Source organism: Macaca mulatta, chromosome 9, assembly GCF_049350105.2.
Source record: "Macaca mulatta isolate MMU2019108-1 chromosome 9, T2T-MMU8v2.0, whole genome shotgun sequence".
Classification (NCBI taxonomy): Eukaryota; Metazoa; Chordata; class Mammalia; order Primates; family Cercopithecidae; genus Macaca; species Macaca mulatta.
In genome coordinates, this window is record NC_133414.1 from 107,961,571 (window position 1) to 107,987,203 (window position 25,633).

General features: G+C 37.4%; 1 protein-coding gene across 1 annotated transcript in view; it reads left to right on the top strand.

The window, feature by feature from the left end:
• CC2D2B (coiled-coil and C2 domain containing 2B) overlaps positions 1 to 25,633 on the top strand; it is a 131,147-nt gene that overhangs the window by 45,854 nt on the left and 59,660 nt on the right. Inside the window, 8 exon segments of the mRNA XM_077946938.1 lie at positions 156 to 365; positions 5,999 to 6,096; positions 12,720 to 12,860; positions 16,772 to 16,871; positions 17,064 to 17,176; positions 19,566 to 19,743; positions 22,960 to 23,110; positions 24,888 to 25,035. Coding sequence (XP_077803064.1) covers positions 156 to 365; positions 5,999 to 6,096; positions 12,720 to 12,860; positions 16,772 to 16,871; positions 17,064 to 17,176; positions 19,566 to 19,743; positions 22,960 to 23,110; positions 24,888 to 25,035 — 1,139 coding nt within the window.

Below are 25,633 nucleotides of genomic sequence, written 5' to 3' on the forward strand. Positions count from 1 at the left end.
CAATTTAAGGAAAAAGAATCAAATTATTGCTTTTTGTTTTTCTATATCTCTTGATTTTCCTTCAATTGAAATGTTACTTTTATAAGGAAAAGTTTCTTATAATTTCAAAAGAAACTGAATCAAATTAACATCGTGCACTTATTTTTCTTTATAAGGCAATAAAATATGACCTGGGAAGTTCATTTATGAACAAAATGGAAGGTCCAAGGGAAATATACCAATTAGACCTCAACATTGTGGGTTTGCAATTCAGCCATCATCATCTCTTCAATCAAGAACAAGTATTATGTGCTAGGCTTCTCCAACTATGTGAATGTTTTCAGGACAGGCAGCAACAGAATGTATCTCAGCTGCTTTATGAGAAGGTGAGAATGGCTTTCATTATAAAGCTAAACATTTAATATTGAAAGAGAAAAAATTCCTTGTCCAGAGCAAATTATCAGAACATTTTCTAAATATTTAAGTAGAACAGTGGTTCAATTTCAGTTTCTCTGAAAAGAAACTGTAGGAATTGACTGACTGGGGAGAAAGCTTTAAATATATCCAATGGCATATTTATTTACCACAAATGGTTTACTAATCAATGGTATTCTTGGTCCTATAGCTCAAGAAGAGTATTTGAAATGATTGTTACTGAAAAGAGCCATGTGGCTTTTTTAAGTCTTGTAATAAAGTATTTTAATTAAAATATTAGAAATCTTGAATCTCGTAACAAATCTGAAGAGTCTTTGTCCGAAGCTGATTAATCCAAGTAGTCATCTCATGACATCATGAGGGTTATATGAAGTCTGAAGAGAAATAGAAGGAGTACCCACTGATTACTTTTACAAACTTGTGCCTCATTTAAACTCTCTGCTAGGTTTCTGATATATTAGCATTTTGTTGACTAGTGTTCTCTTGGGAAAGGTATTTTGATAGTATGTCTCATTCAACTAATGAATACATTTGAAATCAAATACTCATAAGATATTTAATGAAACATTCAATCCCGATGGAGCCACAAAGCCATTTCAATAAACTGGACATGAACTAATTATGAACCTTCATAAATATCTGTTATGAACCTTCATAAATATCTGCTTTTTTATTTTTATTTTTGAGACGGAGTCTTGCTCTGTCACCCAGGCTAGAGTGCGGTGGTGTGATCTTGGCTCCCTGCAACCTCTGCCTCCCGAGTTCAAGCGATTCTCTTGCCTCAGCCTCCCGAGTAGCTGGGACTACAGGTGCCCACCACATGCGTGGCTAATTTTTGTGTTTTTAGTAGAGATGGGGTTTTGCCATGTTGGCCAGGCTGGTCTCGAACTTCTGACCTCAGGTGATCTGCCTGCCTTGGCCTCCCAAATTGCTGAGATTACAGGTATGAGCCACCACACTCGGCCAATATCTGCTTTTTAAAATACAAGTTTAAAACCCACAGGACTTAATCCTTTTTTTTTTTTTTTTTGAGATAAGATCTCATTCAGGCTGCAATGCAGTGGCTCAATCATGGTTCACTGCAGCCTCAACCTCCCAGGCTCAAGCTGTCCTCCCACTTCAGACTCCTGAGTAGCTGGAACTACAGGTGTGCACCACCACACCTGGCTAAAGTTTTTTTCTCTTTCATAGAGACAGGCTTTTGCCATGTTGCCCAGGCTGCTCTTGAACTCCTGGGCTCAAGTGATTTGCCTGCCTCGGACTCCTTAAATGTTGGGATTACAGGTCTGAGACACCATGCCCAGCCAGGAGTTAATCTATTTGATTTGATGGAGCAACTGTGTGGGAGAACTTAATAGATGAACACCATGCATTAGCAATATCAGAATATTTCCTAAAATCAATATTGGATATTCTAACTTTTAGTAAAATATGGCCATTTTTTAAATGAATGAAGGAAACAACTCAGATTAAAATGCAGGTCATTTAAAAAGTGATTTGATCTACAGATTTCTGCTTTACAGAATTTTTTCCAATAATATTATAGAATCTTTAAAGTCTTATCTAACAATATCAATTGTAGTTTATTAGAGTACCATCTATTAAAGTATATATGGACTCTAGGTTTATTTTTCATGTATATGCATGGCTCTGTGCATAAAATAAAAACTTTTGGGGTTATTATTTGCAATATGTTTCAGTATTATTATTGTATTAGGAGCCAAATGTAATTTCTTAGCAGATTTTTACTTGTTTTCAATTTATTCTCTTATATGAATATAAATATTTTCTCTACCTCCCAGTAAATTGTAAAAAGAGAAATGTGGTTGGAAGTGTGCATAATCTTCTCTTCTAAGGTGGAAAAGAGCAGTGGGGAAGAGAAGAAAAGGCCACGTGGTGCAGAGCGTGTCCGTCGGCCTCCCACCAAAAGATTAATTTCTTACACATGGATAATTTAGACACTGGGTGTGAAATGTACAGCTTTGCCTGTTCCCAGTGTTTTCAAACCAATTCAGAGTAGTGGAAGAGTCATTGGCATCCAAAAAATTCTTAAACTGAAATATGCTCCTTTATATGAGTATGAATTCCACTTAAAGAACAAAGAGGGATGTTGCTGATAGTATGAGAGAGTAGAAAGGATGCTCAGCTATGCAGACTTCTGCTCTTTTTCCCTCTAGCTTTAAAAAATTGTACAAATAATACAGGAATACATTCACACTGGAAAAGATTAATTGTAGAAGTGTCAAGATGTGAAAGCCCTAATTCATTCCACACCTCATAGTTTGGACATCCTTTAGCTCTTTAAGTACATCCTTAAAGTTCTCTTCTCCCTGTATTTCTATATGTATGTATGCCATGATTGTTTTTAACATAAATTGGATCTTACCATATGTATTATTTGGCAACTTGGTTTTTTTTAGATACAGCATCTTGTTATGTTGCCCAGGCTGGACTCAAACTCCTGGGCTCAAGCAATCCTCCCACCTCAGCCTCCCAAGTAGGTGAGACTACAGGTGTGCACCACCATGCCCAGCTGGTTTTCTGAAATTAATACTCTATCTTGGAACTTTATATGTATCACTATTATATATATATGTCCATAATATAGGTTTATTTCAATATATTTAACATATTTAATCACTCCCATTCAATGGCACTTAGGTCATTTCTTTATGATTAATAATGAAGCAGTGAATATCCTTGTACCTATATATTTGAGCACATCTATGAAAACTTCTATAGGATAGACCCATAGAAGTGAAGTTGCCTGGTCAAAGTTAAGGGTATATGCAGTTTAAACTTTGTTAGAAAGTGATAAAATGCCTTTTCCAAATGTTTTTCCAATTTGAATTTCCACTGGCAAGGCAGGACAGAGTCCACTTCCCAGAGACTTCACCAATATTCAGTATTATTTTCTAGCTTCATCTTTAATTAATTCACGAGTTAAAAAATAATATATAGGCCGGGCACGGTGGCTCACACCTGTAATCCCAGCACTTTGGGAGGCTGAAGCAGGTGGATCATGAGGTCAGGAGATCGAGACCATCCTGGCTAACATGGTGAAACCCCGTCTCTACTAAAAATATAAAAAATTAGCCTGGTGTGGTGGCGGGTGCCTGTAGTCCCAGCTACTCGGGAGGTTGAGACAGGAGAATGGCGTGAACCCGGGAGGTGGAGCTTGCAGTGAGCCGAGATGGTGCAACTGCACTCCAGCCTGGGTGACAGAGTGAGACTCTGTCTCAAAAAACTAAAAAATAAAAAAATAGTAATAATAATATATATATATTTTTTCTAGATGTAAGTCCATAAAAGAAGTATATCTTTTAAATATGTTTTATATATTTTTGTCCTATTCTGTTACTTGATTTAAACTTTATTATATATTTCAGCGAACATTTTAAATTTAAAAAAATTATTTTTGAGAAAGGTCTCACTCTGTCACCCAGAGTGCAATTATAACTCACTTCCGCCTCTTAACTCTTGGGCTCAAGCGATGCTCTCACTCAGCCTCCCTAGCTGGGACTACAGGTACATGCCACAACAACCAGGTCATTTAAAAAAATTTTTTTAGAAACGAGGTCTTTCTATGTTGCCAGGCTGGCCTTGAAATCTTGGCCTCAAGCAATTCTCCTACCTCAGCTTCCTGAGTTTTCGGAATTACAGGCATGAGCCAGTGAACTTGGTAAGCATTTTACATTTTTACGAGGTCAAATCTGTTAATCTTTTCCCTTGTGAATTTTAGATTTTTTTTGTTTGCTTCCTAAGCTTCCTAAGACCTTCTCTAGCCCAAGTTTATCAATTAGCCTATTTTTGGTTGCAATTCAAGGAAAACTTCATCTCAGTTATTTCAGACAATAAGGAAAGGCATTACCTCATATTGTCCAAGTTAGGGCAGCTCTCGGTTTGGTTAATTTGGTGTCTCGACAATATTATCAACAACCCTAGCCTTTTCTGTCCTTCTCTTCATCTTCAGCAAGTCGACTTGGGGTTGGCCCCACTCATGGAAGCTAACCAAGTGGCTGCTCCAGTTCAAGGCGTGCTGGTCAGATAGATAATATGCAGTGTAGTGTCTCACGTTGAGAGCCTTCTCCAATCTCTCTCTTGTCCTGCAGCAGATTTCCCCTAATATCTCATTGACTAGAATTATTTCACATGATCATGCCTAAACTGTTCATTGGCAAGAATGAAATTGCTGCAAATAGCTGCACTAATCAGTTTACCTCAAAAACACATGGAAAATGGTTGAGCAATTGAACAAAATTGGTGTTCTGCCAACCAAGAAAAATGATCCTTTAAGGGCAATGAATAGTGTCTGACAGACCAAAATTATAAAGACTTCCTTTTATATATCCTTGTGGTGTATATTATATATGCGTTTGTATATGTGTATACATATGGATGTGTGAGTATATGTGTGTGTGTGTGTCAAAGGGCATGTGTGTATATAATTTCCAGCCTTTTCTATCTAGAGTTTATATCTGTGTCTCAGGTGAGACTGGGCTCCAACTCCACTCTTTCTCCCAAAAGATCAGCCTAATATCCAAATACCATCATTTATTTCCCTATTGATTTAAAATACTAACTTTATCCTATACCAGCTGCACATATTTATTAACATATAGGTTTGCTTGAGGACTAGTATGGTCTAGTTCCATACTGTTTCATTACCATATTTAATTATTAAATTATATGTCATAGCACAAGTACCTCCTCATTGTTGTTCTTTTCTAGAATGTTTTTGGATACCCCATAGATTTTATCTTCCATATGAACCTTAGAATTAGCTTGTCACTTTCTATTTTTAAAATCCTGTTACCATCTTTATTGTGATTGTGTTGTAGTGTTACATTAATTTTGAAAGAAATTTGATCCTCATAAAAATTGAGTTTCCTCTTCCAGGAATATAGTTTGCTTTCCTATGTTTAGGTCTTCTCGTATGTCTTCCAGTAAAAGTTTATATCAATTGACTCTAGTCTAGAAGTTCCCACAAATTACCCCTACCTGTGACAGACTTCTCCTTTATGTGTTTTAGGGCCTAGTTTCCTCCTATTCTGTTGCTCTATGGATGTTACTCTGTTTTATACCTTCTGTAGTATATCTTGTTCTCTTGATTTTATTCTTCTTGTTTTCCTACATTATGCACTTATCTGTAAAGACAGTTATCAATATATTTATATAGATATGGATGTGATGAGGGCAATGGATGTGGATAAAGACAGACATATGTTTTTTCTGTAACTATGGGATTTTAGGTGAAAGATAAGATTGGTACCTGTGCTCAATATTCCTTCTTGATCTAATGACATTTCTTTATATCAATTGATGAATTGATTGTCTAGTAATGTTCAAGATACTAGATGTTATTAGATACTAAATTGATGTTTATTGCCTACATAGATATTGAGGCTCTTCTCAGTGCCTCCCCAAGGTTCTTATATAAAATGTGTTGTGGAAGATAAGCCAATAATACACACAAAGTTATACATTTGTTCTGCTGCTGCATACACCTTGACCTATAGGTGAGCTGGAGTAATGGTAACAGGCGGATAAAATATACCAAAGAGCTCTTTTTTTGTTGTTATAGCTGAAAGCACTGACAGATGCTACTGAATTGTCAAATGAAAATTCAGAAATAAACCAGCTGACGAGAAAATCTTTACAAGATTATTATTGGCAAATAAGGTAGGTTTTGAACCGTTCATGTTCATCAAGCATTCATTAGGTAACTTCTTTAGACAAAGTACTGCACTTGCTATGGAAGATAAAGAAAAGTACACAATCCCTACTTTTTAGGCAATTACAGAAATGGTTTCAATCTTTTTTAAGACCCACGTTTGTGTAAAAATATTTCACAGGGGTGCCATGTGAAAGTAATTCTAGTTTTAACATCCATTGATTTTTTTAAAAAAGTTGAAGAACTATAAGTTCATGAGTACTTTGAAATTGACTTGGATTATATTGATCTGAAGTGTTAGTGTATATTTGATAATTGGTGCACATTTACACATGTGCCAGATATGTTATTATTTCAGAGTCTAAAGACACTATTTTACAAGTAGTGGATTTAAGGACCCCTGTAAAAAGCATGGTCTACAAGTTGGGAGCCATTGGCATATAGACTGGAAAGCGAAGTTATGAAAGTGTGAAATAACTGGAAAAGTAATTCCAAGACAAAACATATTCATGTGTCACAGAATCTCTAAGAGCAGGAAAATTCACTGGAAGGTATTCGTAATCAGAAGACAGCCTTCATTCAGATTTCTGACATGAATTTATACAACTTATTTAGCCTAAAATCTATCTCAGATTTAGAATTTAACTTAAAATAGTCCCAGATTGGCATTGGCACCAAACAACTGGCAAAGCAAATACATATTTTTCCTGAAAGACCACAGTTTTAATCCTAGCTCAGAGATTATTCAAAGATATAACACTTTAAGGAACATGAGCTTACAGTTTACAACCTCTTCTATCACACACGCACAAAGACAGCATGAATAAGAGCCAGAAGAAATAATAGAAGGCTCATACAAAGCAAAAGCTTAAGAAAATAGAATGATCAAATATAGAAAATAATAGAACTTTTTAAAATATGATTTAAAAATAAAAGACAAGCTTGAAAATATGATCTACAAACAAGATAGAGTAAATTACTGAGTACTTCTTGAGCTATTTTTATATAAGAAGAACCAAAGAGAATTTATAGAATTGAAAAACATAAAGTGAAAATTAAAAAAATTCAATGGAAGGAATTTCTAGGAAGATAGAAGAAGCAGCAGCACTAGGAATTCATCTCCCCACCTAGAAGCAGTTGTACTAGCAGAGAACCTGTCTGATGTAACTACAGTTGTCCCTCAGTATCTGCAAGGGATTGGTTCCAGAACCTCCTACAGACACCAAAATTCATGGATGTTCAAGTCCCTTGTATAAAACGACATAGTATTTGCATATAACCTATGCACATCCTCTCATATACTTTAAATCATTTCTAGATTACTTATAATAACCACTACAATGTAAATGCTATGTACATAGTTGTTCTACTGTATTTGTTTTTTCACATTATTTTTTACTCTTGTATTGTTATTGTTATTGGCTTTTTAAAAAATGTTTTAAATCTGAGATTGGTTAATCTGTAGATGCAGAACTCATGGATATGAAAAGCCTATATTTTGGAACTCTGGAGTGTATTGAAGGCTTGCAGCATCCAGAGGAAGGCTTGGGTGGTAAATTGGGGTTAATTTTGGTGAATGTCAGCTGTTAGCACAGTAGCAGCTATCTCCCCACCCCTGCCCCTCAGCCCCATGGCAGGCAGCTGTGCACATGTTCCACACACATTTTTCAGGAGCCCAAGGTAAGCAAAAAGGACCTTATCCTACAAATACTGGGAACATGTGCTCTGATCACTGCTTACTTCTAATCACAGAGGTGCAATGAGAGGGGGACCATTATTGTTGTACTTTTCCCCATTGTTGCAAGCCCCTCTATTTCTGGATAAAGTGACTTCCAGGGGATTTAAAAAGCTGGTGCCCCTTCCGCACCCCTTCATTGTTTCTTTTTCCTCTTTTGGGATCCAGATATTAAAGACTATGACATTTAAAAGCAACTGCATATACAGGGAAAATTAGAAAGTGACCACACATGCACAGGGAAAGGCATCGACTCAGAAAAGACCTGAGAGGACCTTATGTTTATACCTCAGCCTGATCCTGGGCACAGAGACAGCTGACAATGATGTTTTTGTTTGTTTGTTTGTTTTGGAGACAGAGTCTTGCTCTGTCACCCAGGCAAGAGTGCACTGGCACGATCTTGGCTCACTGTGACCTCTGCTTCCCGGGTTCAAGCGATTCTCCTGCCTCAGCCTCCCAAGTAGCTGGGACTACAGGCGCATGCCACCACGCCTGGCTAATTTTTGTATTTTCAGTAGAGATGGGGGTTCACCATGTTGGCCAGGCTGGTCTCGAACTCCTGACATCAGGTGATCCGCCTGCCCCGGTCTCCCAAAGTCCTGGGATTACAGGTGTGAGCCACCACACCAGGCCATGATTTTTTAAAAAAATAACAATAACAAAAAACAGCAAGCCCTGGGAAAGGAGGACAATGTGATTTCTAGAGTTACCACATTATTAGATTCAAATATCCAGTTTTCAACAACAGAAAAACACAAAGGTGTACAAAGAAACAGGAAAGTATGGCCAACTCAAAGGAAAAGACTAAATCAACAGAAACTGTGCCAAAAAAAAAAAAAAAAAACCTACTAGATAAAGACCTACTCGATGGCAGATCTACCAGATAAAGACTTTAAAACAACTGTCTTAAAGATGTGCAAAGAACTAAAGAAAGATGTCAAGAAAGTCAAGAAAACTGTATGTTAAACCATGCATAAACAAAATAGGCCAGATGCGGTGGCTCCAAGCCTGTAATCCCAGCACTTTGAGAGGCTGAGGTAGGCAGATTGCTTGAGGCCAGGAGTGCAAGACTAGCCTAGCTAACATGGTGAAACCACATCTGTACTAAAAATACAAAAATTAGCCAAGTGTCATGGTGTGCACCTGTAGTCCCAGCTACTCTGGAGGCTGAGGCAGGAGAATTGCTTGAACCTGGGAGGCAGAGCTTGCAGTGAGCTGAGATTGTGCCACTGCACTCCAGCCTGGGCAACAGAGTGAGACTCTGTCTCAGTAAATAAATAAATAAACAAACAAACCACATATAAACAAAAAGGAAGTAACAATAAAGAGATAGAAAACTGAAAAAGAGAATGAAGCTGAAAAGTATAATTGAAATGAAAAAGTCACTAGAAAGATTCAAAGGCAGATTACAGCAGGCAGAAGAAAGAATTAGTGATCTTGAAGATAGGACAATGTAAATCATTGAATCTGAGCAACAGAAAGAAAAAAAAAATGAAGAAACACAAACAGAGCCTAAGAGACTTGTGGAACACCATTAAGTGGACCAACATATTCATTGGAGGAGATTCAAAAGGAGAAAATAGAGAAAAAGAAAAGAAATGAAGATAAAGGGTAAGAGAAATGAAATAACAAAGAGATAAACAGAAATTAACAATAAAACTATAATAGAGAAAATCAATACACTCAAATGTTGGATAAAAATTGATAAACTCTGGGAAAGCTGATCAAGTGGAAAAAGTGAAACAGCACAAATATACAATGTCAGGAAAAGAAAGGGAACATTACTATGGATGCTGTATATTTTAAATAACTTTATGCTAAAGAATGTAAACATTTGTATGGAAAAGACAAATCTACACAGAATACAGCTAATCAAACATATTCAAGAAGTGAAAGACAAGGAAGAAAAGAAAAACCTTAAGTAATTCAATAATTGTTAAAGAAATCAATTTGAAACCTTTCTGCAAAGGAAACTCAAGGCTCAGATGACTAGAGTACTTTCTAGAACATTTAAAGCAGTGGGTCTCAAAGTATGGTCCCCAGACCAGAATCATCACCTTCACCTGGGAATTTGTTAGAAATGCACATCATCCAGTCTACCACAGACCACTGAATTGGAAACTCTACAGGTAGGGCCTGGCAATCTGTGTTTAGCCAGCCCTCCAGGTGATTCTGATGCACAAAAAAGTTTCACATCCTCTTATTTAAAGACAAGTACTCTTCTTCACAAACTCTTTCAAATGAAAGAAAAATAATCTACATTTTCAGCTCGTTTAATGAGGTTATCATATCCTTGAAATTAAAACCTGGCAACTGTATAAAAATATTGCAACTGAATTTCATTCATGAACATAGATACTAAAATACTAAACAAAATTTTATCAAATAATACATTATAACCAAATTTGGATTATTCCAAATTGGAATAATCCAAGGAATGCAAGGATGGTTTAACATTAGAAATTAATTAGTGTAACTTAACATACTAATACAATATGTTAATTAGCGTAATTTAACATACTAATATAATGTGTTTGCAAAGTTATGAAACATAGAAGAAACTTTTTTAAAACAGTATGTTACTTCAATATTCTAAAAATATGATTATTAGCCTATCAGGCAAAGTACCTTTAAATTTGAAGCACTGTTCTAATTGTTAACCTGAAAAAAGTGTAATAAATACATTATACAATTTCCAGGAAATCTGGAAATACATGGAGAATAGTGTATTTATTTTTTTCTAATTAATAATTTGATCCATTGCTTTCAGTTTAGAGGTACTTCATTCAAATAGGTGTCAAGAGGTTGAAGAAAAATTGAGCATATGAAGACTCAGAACACTTAAGCAGTTTTCTTAAGTAAGTTGGAGAACCGCAGTTAACACTGGGTGTGTCGACTCCAAGTATCTTGCTATCCTTTCTACTATATCACACTTCTTTTTTTTTTTTTTTTTTTTTTGAGACGGAGTCTCGCTCTGTCGCCCAGGCTGGAGTGCTGTGGCCAGATCTCAGCTCACTGCAAGCTCCGCCTCCCGGGTTTACGCCATTCTCCTGCCTCAGCCTCCCTTGTAGCTGGGATTACAGGCGCCCGCCACCTCGCCCGGCTAGTTTTTTGTATTTTTTTAGTAGAGACAGAGTTTCACCGTGTTCGCCAGGATGGTCTCGATCTCCTGACCTCGTGATCTGCCCGTCTTGGCCTCCCAAAGTGCTGGGATTACAGGCTTGAGCCACCGCGCCCGGCCCTATATCACACTTCTTATGGCACTCACTCAGAATGACCACACTCCTTTAAGTATTCTTGTTTCACACTTCAGCTACGTGAGTGGACTGGGAGGTAATGGAAGCTTACAAAAAAATGTTGGTAACTGGAGGCTTACAAAAAATGTTGGTAACATTTACAATAAACACCTGTTATCCTGAAGTACTCTGAACCTTGATATCACATGGGGAAGCAGACATTGAATGACTTATTACAAGTGTGATGAATATTTAAAAGGAAAAGCATGAAGGGATATAAGAAAATTTAATTTTGTTGTGGGGGTTTTCAAGCAAAGCTGTACTGAGGAAGTGATATAAACTGAGTTATGAAATATATATTTTCTTTTTTTTGAGACAAGGTCTTCATCTGTTGCCTGGCCTGGAGTGCAGTGGCGCAATCACGGCTCACTGCAGTCTCAACCTTCTAGGCTCAAGTGGTCCTCCCACCTCAGTCTCCTGAGTAGCTGGGACTACAAGTGTGCACCATCATGCCCGGCTAATTTTCATAACTTTAGTAGAGACAGAGTTTCACCATGTTGCCCAGGCTGGTCTTGAACTTCTGGGCTCAAGTGATCTACCCCACCTTGGCCTCTAAAATGCTGAGATTATAGGCATGTACCACCATGCTTGGCCTTGAAATGCATATTTTCTATCTTCATGCACTTTAACTAAATAAGAATCCCTCCCCAGCACTTTCTTAGTGTGACTCAAACTCTATGGTACTAGGCTACCACCATCCTTTCCCATCAAGACCTCTTGAGATTTTGGCATCCTTAATCTAAGCCAATACCTCACCAGTGGCTTTGGAACCATCCAACTAGAACTTAGGTGGCAAAATAAAAGTTGTGGGAACATGCATTGGAAGGGACATGCACCAGCTGATTTGCATCTTCTTTTTTGTAAATAATGAAGTGCCAACCAGAAATTAACTAAATCCTGAATAGACAGCAAGCACAATTATCAAAACATAGGGGCTTTCCACTCCCTTTCTTTTATTGCTCCTTTCTTCCACTATTGCTCTTCTCTCTTTGGTACTTCAGAATCTTGTAGAGTTCTGGCAGGGCTCATTGGCTCACGCTTATAACCCCAGTGCTTTAGGAGGCCAAAGGCAGATCACTTGAGGTCAGAAGTTTGAGACCAGCCTGCCCAACATGGTAAAACCCCATCTCTACTAAAATATAAAAATTAGCCAGGCATGGTGGCACATGCCTGTAGTCCCAGCTACTTGGGAGGCTGAGGCAGGAGAATTGCTTAAACCCAGGAGACGGAGGTTGCAGTGAGCTGAGATCGCACCATAGCACTCCAGCCTGGGCAACAGAGTGAGACTCTGTCTCAAAAAAGAAAAAAAAAATACCGTAGAGTTCTAGCTAGGCTATTTGTTTTCTCAGGAGCATTTGCATTTTAGCAGGGCACTTTTGAATAGTGAAAAGCCATTAAGTCATAAAGGAACGAATTTCTAATGGAATTGCAGTGGGTAACATAAAATATAGTAACATGGGGTTCAGGTGTGTATAAAATGAAAAAAATAAGGTGGGGAGGGAGTTCAAAAGAGTTATTGCAATACATTCTTCCATGCCACCTTTGAAGGCTTTTAGTTCTAATCCACTGACAAATTTTTGCTCTGCTATTTTTGTTGTAGTAATACAAAACAGATGTATGACTTAGAAAGGGGAAAGGACCTCTCCCTACTACGCAGTATATTACGAACTTGGAAACAGATTAAATCTCTTCGACAGCGACAAGGGTTTACAAGCACCCCAATAAAGTTACAGGTTCAGAGGTAAGTGGCTCCTCTATTTGCTCTTATTGGTCTCCTGAGGAACTGCTCATGAATAAGTAGGAATTCACAGTGACTAGGAAGACATCCAGAAGCTAGGAAACTATTCCACTTAGTCAACAAAGAATTTGTATCTTAAATATATAAACATATATATATGCACATATATATTGAATATATAAAGTGGAATTCTTACAACTTAAGAAAACCCAATTAAACATGGGGAAAGAATTTGAACAGACACTTCACTCAAGAATGTATATGAATGGGAAATGAACACATGAAAAGATGCTCAACATTGTCATGTCATTCTCTATTGTCATGTCAATAGAGAAATGCAAATTAAAACCACAATTAAACAGTGCTACACACCTATTACGATGGCTAAAATCCAAAACTAAAGGAAAGAAAAGACAAGACATTAACAAATGCTGGAAAGGATGCTGAGCAATGGAAACTGATTCATTGCTGATGGGAATGCAAAATGGTACAGCCACTTTGGAAACAGTTTGGCACATTCTTTTAAAGATGAATGTGGAGCCAGCAATCATACTTTAGGTGAAACACATTTTAGATAATTTGATAAAATCATAAAACCATGTCTGATGGAGGAAATAATTTCAATTCAAACCCAAACACTTAAGCTGTTTGTGAACTCACAGGGAAATAACTAATTTTCTCCCCACAATCCATTGTCCTGGGTCTTTTGGTTTTCAAAAGAATAAAAAGTTAGTACAATTTCAGGCAAATAAGAAAAATGTTTATTTTGTTGATTTTTTTTTTCCTGCTGCAGTGTTTTTTTTTTTTTAAACAAAAGTGCTTTGGACAGTTTCTAATCCTAAATCCAGCATTGAACTTTATCTTAGACTCCTAAATTAATGTAAATGTAATGACTTGCTTCTAATCCTTTAAACCAACCTGACACACCCATGCATCATGAATCCTGAGCAACAAAGAGGAGACACAGATGTCATAGGGTTACCCAAAACAATGTCTTTGGACCCATATTGCCTGCTCAACACTAACTCTTGTTGCCACTATTCTGAACTCCAGTCCCACCTGAGGCCCTTCGCATTTGTTCTTCCTGACATTCAACTTTTCCAGCTGACGTTGGCTTGAATTCGTCTCTCCAGACTGCCTCTCAGCTAAATACCACACTGTCATTCACCAGGTTGGCCCCAGCTGGGCTAGCCCCAGCAACCCTAAATTGGGGCATTTAGCTTAAGCAGTTAAAAGTATCATTCTGATCAATTAGAGAAGCTATCTGTTTGAAGATGTTTCTCGGAACTGTTTCCTGGCCAACTTTACCACTGTTGACCTCACAACACACCTGGTCCTTGGGAGCCCTAACTGAATAAACTTGTAGCTAGGCTTCCTGGAGAGATAGTACTCATGATAAGAAGGCGTCATACCTAGACACTGAGCTCAGGTTATCATTTCATCATGTATTTGGTTTGGGGCATGTTGAAGTTGATGTGCCTTTGAGATATCTCTAAATAAAGCAATTGAGTGGGCAGCTAGGTCCATGGTCTGTGGCATAGTAAATAATCATAATTGAAGATATGAGTGTGTATGAAACTGCCTAGGGAGAAGGCAGAGAATAAGATGAGGAGAGACCCCAAGCACTGAATCTTGAGAAATTGGTTTGAATAGCTTGGTAGAGGAGGAGAAACTAGAGGAAGGACAGAGAAGCGCCCGTTATAGAGTATTTTGCCCCAGAGGCAAGGAAGCGGGAGTATTTTAAGTAGGAGGAAGTGGTTAGCAGTTATTATCAGTTAAGTTCACTACTAAAAATGTTCATTGGATTTCCTGACATGGAGATTATTGATAATCTCAGCTAGAGCAAGTTTTAGAAAGTTACAGGGGCAGAAATGAGGTAGCAGAAAGTTGAAGAAATAGCCCTGTCTTCTCGTGCAGGTGGCAAACTCTCCTTGTTAAATGTTAGCAACACTGCATTCAGCTTAGAGAGACTGGATGTGTCAGTCGCTATAGGTGATAGATTGTATTGTCTTCTGCCCCTGAACCCAAACCACAGCACTGGCAAATAACACAGAGAACCCAGATTTCTTATGTTGTCTTCACTCATGTTCTCTGTTTGGCACTGGCTACCTGGAGAAGATTCAGATAACTGCCAAAGAAACTTTTAAAATGAGAAAGAAAATGCAAGCTATGCAAGCAGGAAATGCAACAACATTTGATAAAATAGCATCAGGACCTTCATCATTTCCCAGAGTCATTTGGCTCAGAATAGAAAGGAGGAAGCTATAGACCCTGCCTCAATAGTTTCCCTCAGAAGAAAATCTGGGTATAACACCCATTGTCTAAGTTACTCGTAACACTTATTCCCTAAATTATTATAGATTGAAATCACTTAGGAAGTTCTAAAACGACTGTTCTAATTTAATTAGTATGGGGTATGGTCTGGATATCATGAGTTTTAAAATGCTTCCCTGGTGATTTTAATGTGTAACAAAGGTTAAAAGCCATTGGTATTAAAGAACAGCAAGTTAATTGATGTCATATTGATTGCCCTGAAACCAAAGAAAATAATAACATTTATTAAGTGTTTGTTTTACTCCAAGTCCTGGGTTGAGCACTTTACTTAAATTAGTGCATTTAATCCTCACAACAACCTAATTTTCAGATGAGAAAAGTGAGGCATAGAGTTCTTAAGTAACTTGCCCAGATTCTGTAGTGCCATTAATGAGGCTGGGTTTTCAGCCCAGGATGCTACCATATAGATAATATCTGCACTTAGTCACCTGTATTCTATTTCAGAAGGCAAAAAGCATATAATAGCTTTTAAACAGCTCTATTGAGATATAATTCACATACCATATGGTTCACCCATTCAAAGTCTCCAGTTCAATTGTTTTTAATAAATTCTCAGAATTATGCAACCATCACCGCAATGTAATCTTAGGATGTTTTAGTCACCCCCAAAGAAATCATCTTCCCATTAGTGGTCACTCCTCATGTGTGCAGACATAGGCTTTTATTTCTTTTGGGTATATGAGTGGAATTGCTGGGTCATGGTAACTCTGTAGTTAACATTTTTGAGGAACTGCCAGACTTTTCCAAAACAGCTGCACCATTTTACATTCCCAACAGAGCATATAATCCTTTTACCAAAGGATTTCCTTCTTGAATGATTAAAATGGAAAACCAACTTATACTGAAAACAATAAACTTTTACACTACCAGAAAAACTTGACTCCTAGATCAATAATTTTCTGACACTGCTCGGATAACTGAGATTTTATCGAACTACTAATAAAAGAGGAATAATAGTACTTACTTCATAGGGTTGTGATAATTAAATCAGTCAATACATGTAAAGTACTTACACTATTGCCTGGCACATACTTAGTAAGTACTCTATAAGGATTAGCTAGTAGTAGTAATAGTAGCAGCAGCGGTGGCAATAGTGCTAATGCCATGAACTGTTTACTGTTTATGCACAAACACCAACTATGACTTACCATTTAATATCACCATGATCACCTGCCCTTATACCTGCTCGGGTTCTCACAGCTTCAAAAATATGAGAGAAAGAAAAATGAGAGGAAACAGGGTATGTGTCCTTTAATTTTTATCTCCCCATTCCCCTGTTACTTATTCTCACCAGAGGAAAGGTTCTTGATGCCCTTAGAAAGGGCTGTAAACACTAATGGTAAATGTACTGAGAAAGGAGAAATCTCTGGAAGCTGAGAACAAGCTTATAAAGTTTTTTTTAATATTTATCAAATTGGTAATTTCCTTAGAATGTAAAATTACTTGTAAGAGATTGGTTTTGTGTGTATGCGTGTGTGTGTGTGTGTGTGTGTGTGTGTGTGTGTTTTGGCAAAAACTGAAACAACTCTCAAATACCTCCATTATTTCTGCTTTCAATAATTCTGTTTATTATTAATTAGGATAAAAATGAATAAATGTGATGAACAAGAGCAAATCTCAGAAATGTCTGAAACTGAGAAGAAAAATGAAGGAAAAGAACTTAATGGGAAAAAACAGGAGGTATTTATATTGCAAAATAACATTAAACTCAACTAGTTGTAATATTTTATTTTTTGATAGAATATGAAATCTTGGTATTTCTAACAGTTATCCAACAAAATGACAAATACATGAAATAAATGAATTTTAAGAATAAATGTCCTACACAAGGGATATACATGATAAATTATATATTTATTTATTTATTTCTAGAGCCTCTCATATCTAGCTTCAGATGAAACAGAAATTGAAAGAATAAAGCCAATTACCTTGAGGCCACAACTTTCTTTCACTGCAGAATTAACAAGCTTATCCAAGTGTTCATTGTAAGCATTAAATTGTCTATTAATTGGATTGTTTTTAATAATAAAGTGGGATTTCTTAAGTGAGTGCCATATGCCAGGCACTCTAAGTTTTTAAAAACACATTTTCACATTTAATTGTCACCATAGCTCTATAGAGTTCCATATTATCCTTATCTTAAAGCAGGAATGTAGCTTATGGGAAGTTAAATTGCCCAGGTTCACACATCTAATACATGACTGAGGTGGGACTTAAACCAGTTTGGTGTTCTATAGAAACTGTGGTGTCTTCACTGCTAGGCTTCATATATTGATAATTTGTGGGGGGTTTTTTGTTTTGTTTTGTTTTGGTTTTTGCTATGGTAATAATTTTTGTTCGGGTATAAAAAGATATAAAGCCACTGTAAAAAGTAATACACCATTGCCTTTGCTTGTTAAAGGAACTCTGGCTCTCATAAAAACTATTTCACATCAAGAGGGCCGGGCCCCCTAAACAATTTTCTTCTTTGACATTACAAACTTCTTTACTTCCCAGTTGTGATTTCTTCCTTGAGCTATAATGTTTTCTCTCTTTGCCTAGAACAGTATGCAAAAACGGACATCGTAGGTAACCCCATTTCTCCATCTACTAGGCCTATGGATCCCATCTCCCTTAAAGAGGATATGGCAACTCAGAGTACTAGGTCTAAGTTTTCAACATCTCTATCCCATGGCACACTTGGTACCAGTCCATCTTTGAGTATTGGGAATGTGCATCATTTAGCAGTGTTGGAACATACTGGGTACTCAATAAATGTTTACATTTATTAAATGAATGAATGGATGGTTACATTAACAACCAAAAGAGCAGCAGACACAAAGTCACAATTATCACCACCCACTTTCTGACCAGAGAAGTGCAGCAGTGAAGAAATCCTTTATTTGTTCTGCACCTCCTTCCAAAAAGGGCCTGAGATATTTTGTTATGTAGGACACTCATATAAAAGGACTATCTAAATAAGGGTAAGAATACAGGAGCCATAAAATGAAAGTTGGAGTGAGAGAGAAGAAAGAGGAGGAATAAGATATTTGTGCTGGAAAACCTAGACTAAAACTTAGTGGAAGTCAAGGCAAAAGGATGTATGGTGTTTTATATCTTTGCAAAGCCATTGCCATCTGAAGATAGCATTGCCGTCCTCTATTTAAAATATCCAATTGAATAAAAACTCATTCTCCAGAAAAGAATAATATGTCGATATAGAGGATAGACGTGAAAAGAATAGAGAGATTAGAGAGGAATTAAAAAGAGTTTACAGGTGAAGAGAAAGGCAAGATTTCCTGAAGATAATTATAACCCTGAATCAACAAACTTTTATAATCAATTCATGAACTCATTGTTAAAACTACTTTTAGAGGGCAACAGAAAGGGTAGCTTTTACTTAGATATTTCTTGAAAGGTAATTGGGAATATGGTCAAAAGAGGCCAACAGGGAGATAAGAATAAGTAATCTTTTGTCCTCTAACTCTTTGAGAAGGTTACAGAGATGGACAGGTAATAGGGTAGAGACATACTGGGCCCATAGGGTGATTAGACCGGGGAGCAGAAGGGGATTTTATGTTTCAACTTAGGGTTTATCTTCCACCCAGCCTTCTCCCTTCTGAAAAAGAGGATCAAGTCTTAAACATCATTAGGTGAGTTCTCTTGCAGCTAGGAAGATATTCAATAAATGTTGGTTGACTGAATTAAAGAATGAATGAAAGACTCTAGGAGTTTTATATCAGTCAAGGGATCAACTTATGCCTCAACAAGTGTTTTCCCCAGGGAAATAACCTGGCTTGCTCCTTTGATCTTTGGGTTCAGAGATAGCGTGGCTTCCCCACTGTCCTGGAGAAAAGGGGTACACAGCCTAAGATGATTTACAGAGACCTTTAAGAGAACACAGCAAGCCTGTTGCCGTAGAGCCACATCTTTGAAGTTATTGACAACATGGTGTGTGGAGGGTTGTGTGTTTGTGTATGTAGTCTATGTGTGTGTCTTTTTAAAGTTAGAAAATATTTTTAAATTCTTGATTCAACCTCCCCTCGCCATTCCCAAGCCCCTCAGTTTTTTCCTCTCATAAGACATGTGGTAGATACGTGGTTTAGTCTCTTTAAACTGTAATTTAGTGAAATAATAGCTGAATGATTTATAGCACCTTGATTTTAGTTCTTCTAGTTTTGAATGCATATTTTGGGTACATCTCTTTCGTTAAAAACATTTGACTGGGAAGAAGAAATTTTTATCCACATGTAGACAAGTGTTATTTGATGTAAAGATAACATTTGTCCTCTGAAATTATCTTCTGTTTAACATGCTAATATACATTTTGAAAGAACAATATGTTATGTTTATTGTACTTTCTAAGGGTGATTTAAAGGTTTATTTAATTTTTAGGGATGAACAAAAAAGAAGAGCCAGAATTCAGAAGCTCAAATACTTTATTAAAATATTTTACAACAATAAACAGGTTTCTTGTACTTCAGTATCTCCCCTACAGTTTGATTTTAAAGTCATGTTTCAGCAAATTTTCAATATTCAGTTAATATATTGGCCTGAAGTGATTTGCTTGGAGGTATGCCATTGTCATTTACTTTCATATCTTATTTTATGCCATACATAATTTAAAATTTTTTGTCAGCTACAGTTATATGTGATCAGTAATTTCTTTGATGTTAAGAGATGGACTGATCTTTATGTGTAGATGATATTTATAAATGTATAATTCACCACCAGTCTCTTATACTGTAAGTACAAAGTTATTTGATTTGTAGTGTTCCAAATACTCCTCTCCTGCTAAAATTTCTGCACCCCTGGATGTGCAGCACTACTATTCATTTGCAATGAGGTGGAAAAGTGCTGTTTAAAGTATTATGAGTATCATAGCTATTTTAAGTGTTGAATGATTTCTATAATATGAACTTCCACATCCCTGACTTGGTGGCTTCAGTCTCTTGCTGTATTTGTTCTTCCTCTTTTTTTGGATTTTTAGGTCCCTCTAAGAATCAGATGAAAGAATATACATACAAAAGATCCCCAGTCTCTGTGCAAAGATCCCACTGTAAGAACCCCCACACTAATGGAAGAAGAAAATAGGATGATGGAGAAAAATGAGAGACAGTAAAGGAGTCTAGACAAGAAGTCCTGGTGGCAATAATGGGGTTAAACTTGAAGCTAGACTAGAAAAAAAAGTTAGGAGGGAATAAAGATTTGTGTGTAGGAAGGGAGGCGCTTGAGGAGTAGGGAGATAATTGTAGTCACAAATATAAATCAAAATTATTTTTATAATGCCGAGAATAATTTTGCTCTCTCCCTGATAGATGTTCTATTCATTATTCATGTATTCAGGTTTCCACCATCTTACAATGTCCCTCTGTTGAAATTCCTACATTAAAAATATGCCGACTTTCCACACTGCATTCCTAATACAAAAAAACAAAACAAAACAAAAACAAACAAGAACTATACTTTCCTACTGTTGTCCCAAAGTAAATTGTGATATAATAATCCAATCACTTGAAGTTTAAAATCTGCCTCCCCAAATAGGTAAATGTGTATTTTGAGTCCTTTATCATCCTATCACTTAGCATGTGAGCCTAAAAAACTAAGAAGCAGGGAGGGAGAGGAATCTAGTTAGAGATAAATTCACCATTAGCAAATGCAAAAATTCCAAAATAAATCAATATGACCTAGCCTAACAGACTTTAACCTACTTTTTTAATTCTTTTTTTTTTTTTTTTCCTCAGATGAAGTCTCGCCCTGTTGCCCAGGCTAGAGTGCAGTGGCGTGATCCCAGCCACCACAACCTCCACCTCCTGGGTTCAAGCAATTCTCCTTCCTCAGCCTCCCAAGTAGCTGGGATACAGATGCTTGCTACCACGCCCAGCTAATTTTTGTATTTTTAGTACAAAAATACTAAACGGGGTTTCACCATGTTGGCCAGGCTAGTCTTGAACTCCTGACCTCAAGTGATCTGTCTGCCTCAGCCTCCCAAAGTGCTGGAATTGCAGGCATGAACCAACACGCCTGCCTTTAATTCATTTCTTACTACTACTCTTTATTCATTCATCACTTCAGCCAAACTGAGCTGCTTGTCTTTTCCCACACGTGCTTGTAATTTCCTACCTCTTAGCTTTTGTACATGTTAGCTGCACCATTTAAAAATGCCCATTTTTTCATTCTTACCACTTTTAAGATGCTCAATCTCATCTGCATCATGGTGTTGACAGTTGTCATCAGGGGACAAGACTGGCTCCTGGGAACCCTCAACTGATAAAATTCTCTACCTCAGTACACTTACCTTGCTGTGCAGGGGTTGGCCTCCAGCCTTGTAGTCCAAGAACCTGGGTTTGACAGTCCACTGAGAATGCATCCTACATACCCTAAGCAAATTCACAAGGCTGAAGTGTAAATGCCAACTCAACAACTGAATATATCAGTTCATGTTCTCTGAAAGTTAGCCAATTTACTAATTTATAATTAAACTTATTTCACAGAGCTACAACTCCTACAAACCTTTCTGCAGTAGGGATGCCTTTGTCAAAGGGACCAGTGTGTTGTCTTATATTCTCTCTTACAAGGAAGTAAAACCAGATAACCAGAAAAAATATGTGCCTCTTTGACTTTCCTTTTTCTTTGCTTTATTGGCTAATAAGTCATCACGTTGATTGGCACATTCTTTCTTATCTTTCAAGGAGCAATTTTCCCCTCTGATTTCCTTCTTAGAGCACATATCACTGTTTTCCCAAGCACTGACAACACAGTATAGGTCAAAATACGATTTTTTTATTGAAAAAAGTTTGCTTAGGCTGGGCGCGGTGGCTCCCGCCTGTAGTCCTAGCATTTTGGGAGGCCAAGGCAGGCGGATCACCTGAGGTCAGGAGTTCGAGTTCAGCCTGGCCAAAATGATGAAACCCCATCTCTACTAAAAATACAAAAATTCGCCAGTCGTGGTGGTGGGCGCCCGTAATCCCAGCTACTCAGGAGGCTGAGGCAGGAGAATCGCTTGAACCTGGGAGGCAGGTGTTGCAGTGAGCCAAGATTGTGCCACTGCACTCCAGCCTGGGCAACAGAGCAAGACTCCATCTCAAAAAGAAAAAAACAAAAAGAAAAAGAAAAGAAAAAAGTTTAGCCTATAGTTATGGCAGTGAAGTTACATGGAATTGTAGTAAAAAACACACCATATAGAATTAGAAAACCTGGGTTTCATGCTCAGTGAACCTCTATGGGACTGTCTACTCAGCACCCCCTTTTCCTTTCTTCTGGAGCTTTTCCTGCCTGCCCGCTCCCATAGCTTGTTTAACTCATCCTTGAATTTCATGACCAATGACTACCTTTTTCCTAAGCAATTCAACCTGAGTCTCAGCCACTTATAATAATAACAAACATATTTTCATAAAGAGCTTCCATTTCCTCACTTATAAAATGAGAATATTTATTTCCTATAATTTTTATCAGATTTACATGAAATCAAAAATTTTAAAGTGCTACACAAAATTAAGTTACTACGATATTATGTTATATGTACCTCATATATGTATTCTCAGAACTGTATTCATAATCCATTATATTCAATTCATTTTCTATGAAGTCAGTAAAAGGCATTACACTTTCAAGGACATGACTGGCCGCTTTTCTCATAATCATGTGGATGAAATGCTATAGAGCAATACTTATTTTATATTCTGGTATTTTAAAAAAATAAATAAAAATATGTTGTTAAGGGTGCTTATTTTTTCCTTTTTCTATGTTGTATTTTTAGTGAGCTATCAGCCATTTCTTTTATATTTAGGTTTATGAAAAAAGTAAAAGAACAAGCTTACTGGCAAAACTATATTTACCTTTACCTAACTACACAGAGCTGAAAGGCAAAACCGTTTTGCAATATGTAGAGTTTAGCTCTGATAAGCTGGTCATGCCTGCCGATGGAGAAGTAGGAAGCAGTGAGTTTATTAAAAATACTACATTCCCCCTATTTTCTTCCTGAGTACCATATTCCTAAATGACCCTGGCTCACTCACATAAGTACAAAATCCTGTATTTACAATATTCTTTTTTTTTTTTTTTTTGAGACAGTCTCACCCAGGATGGAGTGCAGTGGCTCGATCTCAGTTCACTGCAACCTCCACCTCCCAGGTTCAAGCAATTCTCGTGCCTCCAGTAGCTGGGATTACAAATGCCCACCACCACGCCCATCTAATTTTTGTATTTTTAGTAGAGACAGGGTTTCACCATTTTAACCAGGCTGGTCTCAAACTCCTGATTTCAGGTGATCCACCCCCCTCAGCCTCCCAAAGTGCTGGGATTACAGGCGTGAGCCACTGCGCCTGGCCCTGTGTTTACAGTATTCTGTTAAAAATGAATTAAATTATTCATTCAGATGTTAAACTAGATTGTTTAAAGCTTTGTCTTGGGTCAGATTTGAGGGAAATTTCAAATGAGCAGTTAGCACCCATGCTTTTTGTAGGCCATCCAAGACAAGGACAGAATACTGTCTGGAAAGCGAGCTCTGCTTTTGAGTGGGCTGGCTGCTCTCCCTCTACCTCTCCTTTAGTGAACCTATAGGTGCTCGCAGACATATGGATTTGTCTTTGAACTGCATGGGGAAGGGAAGAAGAAAATGAGGGAGGGAAGAAAAGAGGGAGGGACAGAGAAAAGGAGAGAAGAAAGAAGGGATGTTTCTGTTATTTGTTTTTCAATTGCTTTTACTCCTCTTATACGGTTAAATGTAAGTTAGTGCGTCTCTGAGAGCACTGTCATTCCTCTCCTTCTCCCCATTATTCCTTTCTTTCACCTTCCTAGGGGTTTTGAAACTACTTGGGCCTATTTGGTGAAAAGTAAGGAAGTATGAATGAGTGAGCGAGGAGGAGAGGGGAAAAAAAGGGCAGAGAATGAGGGAAGAATAGTTTGCTTCAAGTCCAGATGAAGCAGAAAAATAAGCTTATGGAGACCTGGGAGAAAAGACTCAGGACTCAAAAAATTTAGGGAACACTGGGCACTCAGCAAAAGTTTTAAGAAGTATTGTTAAACTCTGGAGATTAGATGCAGAAGACTTGGGAATGTAGGGAAAGAGGAGAAAGAACTGCTTGCTGGCCTCTTTTTCTGCTGCCAGTAGTCCTTTCTTGCTGGAAGCCACTCCCACAGAGAATGGTTAAGAAGCCTCCAGGCATAAAAGGAAGAAAATCGTGATATTCATCTCTACATATCATCTCAATCTTTACCTTATCTTTTGTAGTCCTTGAAGGATTTTAGAGAGGAGATGAGGGAGAGCACTAAGATAAGAGTGGGGTTTGGGCCAGGCGCGGTGGCTCATGCCTATAATCCTAGCACTTTGGGAGGCCAAGGCAGGTGGATCACCTGAGGTCAGGAGTTCAAGACCAGCCTGGCCAACATGGTAAAATCCCATCTCTACTAAAAATACAAAAAATTAGCCAGGCGTGGTGGTTGACACCTGTAATCCCGGCTACTCGGGAGCCTGAGGCAGGATAATCACTTGAACCCAGGAGGTGGAGGTTGCAGGGAGCCAAGATCAACCCATTGTACTCCAGCCTGGGCAACAAGAGCGAAACTCTGTCTCAAAAAACAAAAAAAAGAGTAGAGTTAGCACAGATCTTCCTTTGTGTTCCTAGAATTCCACAAGTAAAACTTAGGAAAAAACCCACAATGTGCTTCAACTGCACTTAAATCAATTCGTATGTTTTTAATGCCCTTTATATACAGATGTGCCTTTTCTTCTTGAGGGAAATGGAACTGAAGAACTCTGTCTTTTGACATCAGGAAAACTTAGCTATTCTCTATCATGGAGCTTAGATGAAAATGGTCTTCCTCTGATACCTATGTCACAGTCATTGAGATCTTCTTACTGCAGGTAATAAACTTTTATCTTTGAAAAATAATGCCAGGTCTCAGCAAAGCATCACACAAAACATATTATGTGTAAAAGAGAAAACTTGAGCAGGAATAGGAAGAGTTTAGTTTATTTGAATGTTGATTTATCTTTTATTTAAATCATTCTACTAAGGTAGTATGTGTATTTATATGTAAGAGAATGTGTCCCTTCAATGCTTGGAATTGTAGCCACACAGATGATGAGAGAGTCATTCCCAGAGTCCTTCACTTGTAGGCGAAGGTCAAGACTCCCAGGAACTTTATTTCTGGGGCCTGTATATCTCCCAGTCATTCTGGATTAGCAAAGAACCATTTATGCATTATCATGATTCTGGGAGTTCCCAGAAGAATTGGGGTTAATTTTCAGATTAATTATTTGTGGGATTACTAGAAATAAGTACAGTAAATTCTATGAAAATGATGATAATGCTGGCTTCCATAATGTGCTATGTTTGAGGGAAATGGTAAATATAAAGGAAAAAGTTTAGTTCATCATTTAAAATAATGAACAATGATAACAAAAAGATATCCTCTCCCCTCCCCATCTTAACACATATTTTTAAAAATAAATGGAAATG